The following is a 12,943-nucleotide window of genomic DNA, read 5'->3' on the forward strand; positions in this document are numbered from 1 at the left end:
AAGTTTGTAGGAGGGCTAAGAGAGAAATAAACAAGGAAGGAATCTGAATAAAACTCTCATTTGATCACAGCTAGGCCTCTTTATATAGAGTAAATACAAATTCATTGTATATGAAGTGTTAACATTATATTTGCCTAGATTGCAATAGCTTTTTTGGACTTTTAAACACTTTTGTCTAGTTTCCCAGGCTTGTAGATTTTTGATGGTAATCACTTGTTAGAACAGAGGAAGGAAAATGTTTCATACCTTTGCATATAGTACGTGCCTAGAGTCACCGTTACATCACAAACCACAAAACCTTAACCACACTGACTGGGACAGATGGTTTTGTTTCTGCTTTATAAAGAAGATTCCATGTGTCTATTTACACACGTATTCTTTTTTGACCAGTTGAGAAACTTTTCTGAACTTCTAAGCTGTGACAGAAAGAGAATCTTAGATGTTGGTAAGTCAAATTTCCTTTTGTATTTCAGAGTTGTTGTTGTTGTTTTTTTTTTATAAAAGAATGTTCATGTTCAAAAGCCTGTGTTCATCCAGGAAGTGATATTTAATAGTATACAAAATTATGACATTAAAGAACTTTTAAACAGACAAAGTTATCAGACAGTATCAGACTGTGTATGCAATGCTTCTGTCATAGGCAATCAAATCATTCACGAGTGTGTTAAAAGTGGCAGTCTTACAATGAGCATTTATTTCCTGTTTATTCACCTGAAATAAGTGAAGCAGTTTAAATTTAAAGTGCTTTTGCAGGCAATGAACGATACGCGCTGTGCAATTATTAAGTCATCATGACATCATAGTGGCACACATCTATAACAACGATGTGCAAGAAGTTGGTGCTCCAACTTCCTATCCATTACATGCGAACTTAAATGACAATTTTATTTCCATCCTATGCAAACATAGAGGGCTTAACTGCTACATGTTCTGTTAAACTGCTTAAGTACTAATCATTAACTAATGAGCTATGTAAGAATGTTTAGCTTTATATTGGCCACAAATTGGCTGTGGCCTGAGGAATTAAACATGATATTTTCTGCTGTTATTGGTAAATAAGCAGTATTGTAGACCCAGAATGCTTTATTCATAACATACACTCTTTTTTACATTTTAATGTTTTATGTTAAGAAATATCAAAAAAAAAAAAAAATTGGTTCCCATTACCATTGAATAGTACAATAGCTATATATCTTACCACCACTTTCTCTCATCTAACAAGCAAAGCATTGCTTGTACATAATAGTATCTCAGAAATAAAATGTGCACAAGTTTAAAAAGATGTCTTGATAAGCAAGTTGGTAAATGTCGTATCCTGTGTCACTCGACTAATCTTTTTGTGTGCAAATGCAGTCTTTAAAAAAATTACTTTTACTCCTTAATTACCACTGTTTAAATCAAAAACAAAAGTTTAAAGACAATGTAACACTGCACATCTAGGCTAATAGGTGAATTTGTATATGTACTCTAGATAAAATACTTATGAGTAAAATTAAATTTTACTTTTTAATCAAAAACTTGTGAAATTCTTTAAATAATTAAATTCCAAGAACTTATAAATATAAAGATGTTTCCAGATTAAACTTTATTGCTTAGGGAGCAGCAGCAATGTCTGAGACAGTTGAGCCAGATGAGCAGTCCAATATCAATTTATACAATAATCATCTGCAAACATTTTAGTCAGTGGGGACCATACAAACCTTAATTTAAGTCCAATGTTTTGCCTTTTGGCCATGCTACAGATAGGAAAGTTCATGCTAGGTAATAGGTGGATTTAGCCAAAATAAACTGAAAAAGAAATCTAAAGAAAACAAAGAATGGGGGGTAACCTTACTCTTTAAGTTGTTTCTCCTTGAAAACCAGTTATTGTTCATGCTAGTATTCTTTTTCTGATTCAGTACCTTGTTCCCATATGATGGTTATTTAGCTGACAGGTTCTTGTCTGCTTGACTGCTTTCATTTGTTTTATTTCTCTCCTGGATTCTTTTCCCAGGCGATGGAATTTGCGAACTGCAGTTTGGTGCCGCATGGGTCTGAAGCGGGCCTTATTATATTCCAGCGTGTGGCCTACACACCTGTGTTCATTGTAGGCCTCATCCTGAATACCTTAGTCTTGTGGCGCTTTACACGCATCCCCAAGTGGACGGAAACTCATATCTTCATGCTCAACCTCCTACTTGCAGACCTTCTACTGACCCTTTTCCTGCCCTTCCGCATATTCGAAACTTACTGCCCAATAAAACCGACGCGCTTCTGTACATTTCTGATATCTGTGCATTACATCAACATGTACGTCAGCATTTTTACAATCACAGCAATCAGCGTCCATCGTTACATAGCCATCAGGTTCCCCATGCACAGCAAATCTGGGACAGGAGCTTCAGAGGACAGGAGAAAGAAGATAACAAGTGGAGCATGTGCTTTCATCTGGGTCTTAGTCATAACTATCAACATTACATTCAGGGAAAATATGTATCCTGAATTTTTAAAGACATGTTATGAGCTCAAAGGATGGCGTAAGATGAGCCTGGGTTTCTTATTGGTTCTTGAGATCATTGGGTATCTTTTGCCGATAGTCACTATCACAATTTGTTCAACACAAACAATCTGGACAGTGCTGAACTCGGTAAAAGACATCCGTCAGCGCACAGAGGAGGACATTAGCGTCACAAGGAAAAGAGCTGTGGCCATAATCAAAGCGAACATGATTGTTTTTATTGTCTGCTTTACCCCCATCCATGTTGCTTATTTGCTAAGATACATTTTTGAAGAAAAATATATATACACCCATATATTTTATGATATTTCTGAGTGGTTAGCAACAACAAATTGCTGCCTGGATTCTGTGGGATATTACTTCTTGTTGAAAAAGGTTTTCAGAGACAAAAGATAGCATATGAGCTTAGTTTTCAGTGTTTCATTTATATAGCACCTTTCAACTCCTTCCATATACTAGTATATGACTATACTAGTTATAAAAAGCCTCGACATTCATCTAAGCATGAGATGATGAAACATGAAACAAGTTTTCAGTGTGTTACAATAAGTTTCAGATGATGGTGAGTAAGATATTGGATGATGATTTTTATTTTTATTTTTAATCAGATAACAAGGAAGGAAATTACAATTGAGTAATCATTTGACATATAATTTGACATTTACTTTTTAGAAAGTATATGGGACATACTGGTGCAAACACAAGTACAGACTACATGACCAGATATACATGAAATCCTAAAAAAGGATCCATGACTTTATTTGAAAATAAATGAATGTGTGTAAATGAATGTATAAAAGAAAATCCTGTGTAAAAATAAAACCTCATGAAAATCCTACATGTACAAAATATCAATTTTACATGTGAATCATATTGATTATTCACATGTGGCATTCATACAACAGTTTCCATAAAGGTTGACTACAGAACAAATATTGTTTGACTATATATTGTTAATTGCTATAGTGGGGATTAAAACTGTAAAAGTAACTGACAAAAACACATCAACCATTAAAACGTATTTTTATTAGCAAGTTCATACTAACCTGGTTTATATACAGTACCATATTGTATACAACTAAATACTAATGGGAATGGTTTGAACCAGGGCATATTAAAAGGAACTGTGAAGCATGTCACAATAGCTTTGCTAATCGAGCCTATGTGGTCTACATCTGTTTCTATTCTTGTACCACTTAGTGGCTTAGATGCCTTTTCTCGTATATGCACCTATTTCATGATAATATCAGCTGCATGACACGCTATTTAAAGTTATAGAGCTCTTCGGTATGACCCATTCTATTGCCAGTGGCTGACTATAGAGATTACACTTCCATTAGTCAGTGGTGGACACTACAAAGTAAATGTAATTTGTTTCTGTACTTAAGTAGCATTTTTGCGTATCTGTACTTAAATGAAGTATTTCCATTTGGGGAGATTTTAACTTCACTACATTTAAATAGTCAAATATCTTTCTACTTAACTACATTTTGCGAAATCAGTTGTTCCTTTTAATTTACGAGTGCATGAAAACTTAACTAGTCAAGCATGCAGAAAGACCTATCAGGAGAGAGCACATGCTCTGTTTTGAACTTGTTTTGATTGTCGCTTGGCGTTATCTACTTATCACTACCAGACAGTATCAGTTTAACAGCAAGCAGAACATTTTTAGAGTAATAAATGATGGAAATCTAACTTGTCACAACAACCATGACTTTATTTGCATGACTTTTGTTGAAGTAGTTGAATAGAATGTTTTGGGCTGATGAAAATTTGAATAGATATAATTCATTGTTTGACTAATAAATATCATTCTACTTATAGATAAGTGTGCTAAGAATAACATTAAAGTCTTTTTACATAAACTAAGTTGATTTAGTAAAAGTCCTGTGACACAAATGATAATAGGAACATTATAGCTATAATAAATCATAGTACTTTGGATACTTAAGTACATTTGAAGGCAAATACTTGTGTACTTTACTCAAGTGAAAGTCTTTTACTTTTACTGGAGTAATATTTTACCTTGTGTATCTCTAATTTAACTTAAGTACATGGTTTGTGTACTTCATAAAGCACTGTTATTTGCAATATTTTGTCTGTGAACAAATCTGTGATGAATAAACCTTTAAAGTGAATTAATCATTCTCGTTTACTTCCATGACTCGTTTTTTCCCCTCACTTAAGTTCTGATTGTCTGTAAAGAAGCATGTCATTAGTTGGAGCTATTGAAAGAACACCTTTCTGAGGGAGACTTGAGTGTTGTGTCTGAACGAGAGCAGTACTGATTCTGTACTATCTGAAAGAAACTGCTTGTAAATGAGTCGGTTCACATGTTGGTTAAAAAGAGTGGAAAGTTACAGAGCTATTCTCTAAAGGGAGAATTATTTCATTGATTTTGATCTTTGTAATCAAAATGACTGGAAATACTGAATCTTCATCTAACTAATTTTGTTCATTTGGTCTAATTAAGCGGAATAATATTATGAGTGCTTTGTATACTTTCTGAGTTGTGGGGATTTCTTTTTACACTCTGACAAACTGAACTTTTCATAGCTGAGACAGTTGCTTAGCAATGTGGAAAAAGAACAGCATGATGATATACAAAAGTCTACCACTAAAAGAGGGAGATTTATGCTTTTTTGTTTTCAGTTTAAAATGAACTGAATGTTAGAAATTAGTGCATTAGGATTCTTGCTGTTATGGCACTTCATATTTTTTCTATTAAAGCACATTACTGCTTTGCCTAGATCACAATTTTCTAGAAACCAGTTAGCTTCAAAGTTAGTATAATGATTGTCCTAAAGAAAATTGCATTAAAAATAAAGGCTAGTTGTTAACTACTAGAAAACATTACCCAGATGTATTTATAACATATATATAATTTATAGTACCTTACCTAACAATCATTAACTCTGTATCAAACACACACTACACCTAGTACACTTCATCTGGATTTAATATGATATTTTGTAACAACCACCAATTTCAAAAGAAACTACTGTTTAGATTCCTGGTAAGATACTTTTCTAAGACAGAGTGTCAGGAATATGGCCCCGGACTGCAATTCTCATTAACCACTGCACTGAGGACATTGCTCTGCTTTTCTGCCCAGCTAAGGACATCACTCTGCTTCCCTGCCCTGCTAAGGAGTTCACTCTGCTTCTTTGCCCTAACAATAATGTTGCTCTTTCCCCCTGCCCGGCTGAGGATATCAGTCTGCTTCACTGCCTTGATGATGACATCGCTGAGGACATTGCCCCACCTGCTGGCAATGCTGAGGAGATTGCACTGCCTACCTGCACTGCTGAGGACATCATGTTTCCTGCCTGCCTGCCCTGCTGAGCATTCCACTCTGCTTCTCTGCCCTGATAAAAACGTCACTCTGCTTCTGCGCCCTAATAAGGGTGCCACACCCCCGACTGATGGCTGACTTTATTGCTCTGACTGAACGCTCAGCTGGTATTGCTCCTCCCTTGCACTATGTGGAGAGTGTTGCTCATCCCCTGGGCTCTGCCTTGAACTTGAATTCTCTCAAGCTTTGCAATGGCTATTAATCATGTGGACCCACACAGAACAGGGGACTTTTTTGGCTGCCAAGGACCACCCCTCCAAAAGGTACTTTTTGCTTACATCAAAAGGGTTAGGGTCTGTCACGAATAAGGACCACAATTTCCAACAGCAACTGCACCATCACATGACTGCCACTTATTACTAATCACTCACTGAATTTGTCCTTTGTCACCTTTGATTAACACATGTATACATTTTTTTTTTACAGCACGCTTTGTCTCACCTTTGTTTTCCATGGTTTTCAGCGTTCTTGTTCTGGTTATGTTTTTCATGCTTATGTTTCATTGGTACTTTGGTTCTTTTTGTATTTGCTCTTTTATGTTGGTACAATGCATTAAAAGGAGTATCTGTACTTGCATCTGTTCTGCACTTACATGAAAAGAGGAAGTGTGATTGGAAATGTTTTGCACTTTAGCATTCGTGACTGGAGTGTTTGTTAAAACATCACAAACCACAAAACTTTAACCACACGTATGAAACAAGACATAGTAATGTTTTTTGGGTCTGCCTGTGTCTGTCACCATCATTTGAACTAGATTCCCTTTTTGACCTGTTCTGTTTCTGTTCTGATGTTCTAGTCGGTAAGAAAAGGAGAATCTTTTACAATGGTAAGTTTTTTTAGTACGCTACAGAAAGTTAATTCATTTTATTTTTTTAATACAAAAAGTACATTTTCAAATGACATGCATTAATCTAAAAACTGTTTTTAATACAATACAAAATTTGTTTGAAATGAAACAACTTTGTTAAACTTACCAGACAATATCAGACCGATATAATGACACTAACAATCTTTTTTTGCTTAAGCCAAGAATGATCCATATTCTAGACCAAGTTTTATGATTAGAGTTTTGACTGATCTTCTTAATGACATATTGTTGTCTAATAAGATTGAACGTTTATTAATATGTGACTGAAGTGCATGCAATGCTTCTGCCATACACCGTTAAATCATTAGACCAGGAATTTTTCAAATACGTATTTCAAGAATAAAAAAGGATTTTGTATTTTGTGTTTGATATGACTGATGAAAAAATGGCTATATATTTTGTATCAAAATACTTTAATATTTTGTATTTATGTAGTTTAAAAATACTGTAAAATACTTTGTAAGACGTCAACATGATGACATCATAAAATCTGTTTAAATCTAAAACTAAAACATAAAAAATGGAATAAAAAAACAATTTACAGTAATACTGCACATTCAGGCTAGTGAGTAAATTCGAATATGTGCTCTATTTACAATACTAATAATTTTTTTTATTTATTTCTTCATCACTGTTAGAGTATAAAAATATAACGCATGTAACAACGGCTCTAACAAATGAAATACAACATGCACATTTTTTTTATTAATTTAATTCCAAGAACCACACAAAATTAAAAATGCAGTAGCCATGTTTGATGGCAGATGAGCATTACTATATCAGTTCATGTGATAATCATCTGCAAACATTTTTGTCAGAGAGGACCATGTCCACCTTACTTTAAGTCCAATGTTTCACCCATTTGGCCATGCTACATCTTGGGAGTGGGTCATGCTAGGTTTTGGGTGGAATTAGCCAAATTTCCTAGGTGTCTTTGCTTTAAATTGTTACTTTTTAAAAACTTTTTTCAGTTACGCAAATGATCTTTTTCTGATGCAGTACCTTGTTCCCATATGATGGGTAATTAGCTGACAGGTTTTTGTCTGCTTGACTGCTTTCATTTGTTTTATTTCTCTCCTGGATTCTTTTCCCAGGCAATGGTGTTTAACTGCAGTTTGGTGCCGAATGGGCCTGAAGCGGGCCTTCTTATATTTCAGCGTGTGGCCTACACACCTGTGTTCATTTTAGGCCTTATCCTGAATACCTTAGTCTTGTGGCGCTTTACACGCATCCCCAAGTGGACGGAAACTCATATCTTCATGCTCAACCTCCTACTTGCAGACCTTCTACTGACCCTTTTCCTGCCTTTCCGCATATACGAACCTACTGTCCAATGGAACGGACGCATTTCTGTACATTTCTGATATCTGTGCATTACGTCAACATGTACGTCAGCATTTTTACAATCACAGCAATCAGCATCCATCGTTACATAGCCGTCAGGTTTTCCATGCACAGCAAATCTGGGACAGGAGCTTCAGAGGACAGGAGAAAGAAGATAACAAGTGGAGCATGTGCTTTCATCTGGGTCTTAGTCATAACTATCAACATAATATTCAGGGAAAATATGTATCCTATAGTTTTAAAGACATGTTATGAGCGTGATGGATGGCGTAAGATGAGCCTGGGTTTCTTATTGGTTCTTGAGATCATTGGGTATCTTTTGCCGATAGTCACTATCACAATTTGTTCAACACAAACAATCTGGACAGTGCTGAACTCGATAAAAGACATCCGTCAGCGCACAGAGGAGGACATTAGCGTCAAAAGGAAAAGAGCTGTGGCCATAATCACAGCAAATATGATTGTTTTTATTGTCTGCTTTACCCCCATCCATGTTGCTTATTTGCTTAGATACATTTTTGGAGAAATATCTAGATACACCAATATCTTTTATGATATTGCTGAGTGGTTAGCAACAACAAATTGCTGCCTGGATTCTGTGGGATATTACTTCTTGTTGAAAAAAGTTTTCAGAGACAAGACATAGCATATGAGCTTAGATTTCAGGGTTTTATTTATATAGCACCTTTCAACTCTTCCCAAAAAGCCTATACTAGTTAATAAAAGCCTCCACGTTAATCTAAGCATGAGATGATGAAACATGAACCATGTTTTCAGTTCCTTTCAATATAGGTTATAGTTGATGTTGAGTAAGATTTCACAAAATGTTGAAAGGATTTTATCATAAAGACAGAATTTAACGATTGTCTTTTGAAAAAACTCTAGGTAGGCAGAGTGCTAGAGCTAGCTGAAAGACTGAAATTGACCAAATGAAAGCTAAACTTCAGAATAGGGAGGATGGCATGTCAACATGTACTTACAAAGTAGATGAACTACAAACCACTGTAAATGTCTTAAAGGTAAAATGAGGGATCTACAAGATAAATGTGAGAACATGGTAGGCAGGATGCAGTGATATAATATTTTGATTGTAAGGGATGCACAGGGACCTGTAACAGCCTCAAATGAATCGGTTTCTATGCCGTTTGGCAGAAGCAATTAAACTTGGCAAGAACATTATATTGAATCACTCGCTGACCTATGTGTAATTGTAAAAATACTACACTACCACAGAGGTTACAATGAGCTCCCTTTTGATTCAATGGCAGTCCGATAGCAATCTTCTGGGACTGCACTGCCAGTGTCACCAAGGCACGTGCCACATTCACAGATATCAGGAAAATACTGCGAGAGCACCAAGGTAGTTGTTATGGCATACTGAGTCCTGCTTATTCGAGGAATACTCATAAAAAGAATAAACGGAATTTCTGAACCCAGCAAAGCCATGGCCTACAGTAAGTTAAAAAGCATCTTGTGGGGAAAACAGAACATACTTAATGATGCCAGCATTTTCTTCAGCACAAATCTGTTAAAAACAAAATATACACATTTGTATGGTCCTGTCAAGCAGACAAAAACATAAACATGATCAATAGGACATGTGGCTTTGCATGGGTAACAACATAGAGCTGTTATCTCTATGTTTAATTTGTACTGTCAATATCTGCCATACGCATCCATCCCCATCCATTTACATTGACATTTGTGGCATTTAGCAGACACCCTTGTCCAGAGCGACATACAAAAGTGCTTTAAATATCTATCAATGAATAAATATACACTGGTACGCTAGATTACAAACTTAATCTAAATATAACTCTTGAATTCTGCAAAGCAAACTTGGAAAGGGCTAATTTAAGTGTTTCAGGAAGAGGTAGGTCTTCAACCGTCGCTTGAAGCTAGCCAGGGACTCCGCTGTACTGACATCTAGGGGAAGTTCATTCCACCACCTTGGTGCCAGAACAGAGAAGAGCCTTGAAGTATACCATCCAGATTCATATATATATATATATATATATATATATATATATATATATATATATATATATATATATATATATATATATATTTCTTTTTATTTTCTATAGTTTATACTTTTTTTATTTATCTACTTATCTTTATTTTTAATATTTATTTTTTATATTATTAAATGTCGGATGGTCGTATGCTATGTCTGTATTTTAGATATACTGTATACTGTATACTGTATTTTAGATATTTTCAGACGACAGTAAATCTATTATATTATATCTGTTATACAAGCTAAACATTGACTAAATATTTACTATATTTTTAGTCAATATATAGTTTAGTTAGTTCAACCTGGAATGGTCTAGAAGTTACTTGTGCAAGCAGATAATGTGTGGATACATCTGTAAGGGGTTCTCGGGTTGATCATGTTCATGCCAATATAAGTGGAGAAAATGATTGATTAGTCTTTTTTCATATCCATGTATACAAATATCAAAGTATGCATGGATAATACTCAGATAATATACATGGTTAATATACATCACAAGATGTTAAAGTAACATGTCTGTGTTTTTAGCTCTATATGTTTAACATGAGTAGCTCATTTTAGGCAAACGGTTGTTTGGGTAAGTCAGTGAGTTGAAATCTCTTAATCACCCCTTAAACGCAAAAAGATATTTATGAATTTGAAATACCTTTGGATTAATATTCATTCAGGAGACTCATCTGCCTGTTTCAGATCACTGCAAACATTGGAATCTATAGGTGGGGCAGGTTTCTTAATATCTATAAAGGCAGCTATAATAAAACACAGTTTGTTGCCAATAGGGAAGGAGTATATATCTGTGATATGTGATGCACAAGCTGTAAAGCATGGAGCCAGTGTTTTCTCCATGTTTTCATAAATTTGATCTATCTTTATATTCCTTGGGTCCACTTTTATTTTATTAACGCTTGATGATTAAAATAAATGCTCCATTTGAAGACTTAAATTGTATAAAGCTGATGACATGGATTTATCAATTATAATCCCAGAGATATATTTAGTAATCAGGGGTATGCAAACTAGCAAAGATCTTCCCTAGAGGATATCTGTCAGAGTTCTTAAAAAAATATATATAAACTTCCCCCTTTATTACTAACCATCTGTGAAGAATCAATTCAATTCAATTTTATTTGTAAAGTGCTTTTAGCAATATCGATTGTTCCAAAGCAGCTTAACAGAATCAAATAGATTATGAATATAACTTTTACATTTCTAAATCAGTCTCTATAAGTTTATCCCTAACGAGCGAGCCAGTGGTGACAGTGGCAAGAAAAACTCCCTGAAAGATGGTATGCGGAATCCTTGAGTGCAACCAGACTCAAAAGGAAATCCATTCTCTTCCAGGTGACACCGAACGTCAATTCATTATAGTTCCATCATAGTTGAGGTTATAAACTGTTCACAGAAGGACACTTAAAAGCAAAAACTGTTAACAGCAACTGTAGTCCTAAACCATTGCAGCAGAGTTTTTTTAAGCGAGTTGCCATTCTATATCAAGTCTTCACTGAATCTTAATGATTTCATGCCTTAAAACATATTTACTTGTTTTAGCTTATGACTCAATATTAAGATTATATTTCATCTTTTTTTTTTTTATCTGTTTGTATGCTCTGTATAGCACTTTGGTCTACAGTCGCTGTTTGCATAATGTGCTTTATAAAAAAAAATGTGTAATTATTAATTATTATCCAAGTGATATTATCAACATGAGCTTTAAAGGAAAGACTGGAGTCAACAATTACACTAATGTCTCATCTAGAGATAGCATGTAATCAGAATCTTTGCCCTGCACCAATAATCAGGCAGTCATTTTGTTCGTTCTAAAGAGGACAAAGATCCTAACGTAGCTTATATCCTCTAATCTAATTTTTTTGTATTAATGCGAAAATTTTAGAAAAGGTTCTAGCTTTATCCTATCAACGATCAAACAAAATGTTTTAATATCACACTCTTTCATAAATATTAGATGTCCAATAGATATTTTCTTTGGATCATTTGTATCTAAAACCTCAGAATCACTACAGGGAGTGCAGAATTATTAGGCAAGTTGTATTTTTGAGGATTAATTTTATTTGAGGATTTAATTTGAACAACAACCATGTTCTCAATGAACACAAAAAACTCATTAATATCAAAGCTGAATATTTTTGGAAGTAGTTTTTAGTTTTAGCTATTTTAGGGGGATATCTGTGTGTGCAGGTGACTATTACTGTGCATAATTATTAGGCAACTTAACAAAAAACAAATTCATACCCATTTCAATTATTTATTTTTACCAGTGAAACCAATATAACATCTCAACATTCACAAATATACATTTCTGACATTCAAAACCAAACAAAACAAATCAGTGACCAATATAGCCACCTTTCTTTGCAAGGACACTCAAAAGCCTGCCATCCATGGATTCTGTCAGTGTTTTGATCTGTTCACCATCAACATTGCGTGCAGCAGCAACCACAGCCTCCCAGACACTGTTCAGAGAGGTGTACTGTTTTCCCTCCTTGTAAATCGCACATTTGATGATGGACCACAGGTTCTCAATGGGGTTCAGATCAGGTGAACAAGGAGGCCATATCATTAGATTTTCTTCTTTTATACCCTTTCTTGCCAGCCACGCTGTGGAGTACTTGGGCGTGTGTGATGGAGCATTGTCCTGCATGAAAATCATGTTTTTCTTGAAGGATGCAGACTTCTTCCTGTACCACTGCTTGAAGAAGGTGTCTTCCAGAAACTGGCAGTAGGACTGGGAGTTCAGCTTGACTCCATCCTCAACCCGAAAAGGCCCCACAAGCTCATCTTTGATGATACCAGCCCAAACCAGTACTCCACCTCCACCTTGCTGGCGTCTGAGTCGGACTG

At 35.1% G+C, this 12,943-nt stretch overlaps 1 protein-coding gene across 1 annotated transcript; it reads left to right on the forward strand.

Annotated features, from left to right (window-relative positions):
• The first annotated feature begins 341 nt into the window (after window positions 1-341).
• Window positions 342-4,483, forward strand: gpr35b (G-protein coupled receptor 35 b). Its single transcript, XM_046876839.1, has 2 exons — window positions 342-445; window positions 1,994-4,483. The coding sequence occupies exons 1-2, from the start codon at window positions 440-442 to the stop codon at window positions 2,891-2,893; spliced, it is 906 nt and encodes a 301-aa protein (XP_046732795.1). The 5' UTR covers window positions 342-439; the 3' UTR covers window positions 2,894-4,483.
• The last annotated feature ends 8,460 nt before the right edge of the window (window positions 4,484-12,943 follow it).

The sequence above is a fragment of the Silurus meridionalis genome, chromosome 20 (assembly GCF_014805685.1).
Source record: "Silurus meridionalis isolate SWU-2019-XX chromosome 20, ASM1480568v1, whole genome shotgun sequence".
NCBI classification, from domain to species: Eukaryota; Metazoa; Chordata; class Actinopteri; order Siluriformes; family Siluridae; genus Silurus; species Silurus meridionalis.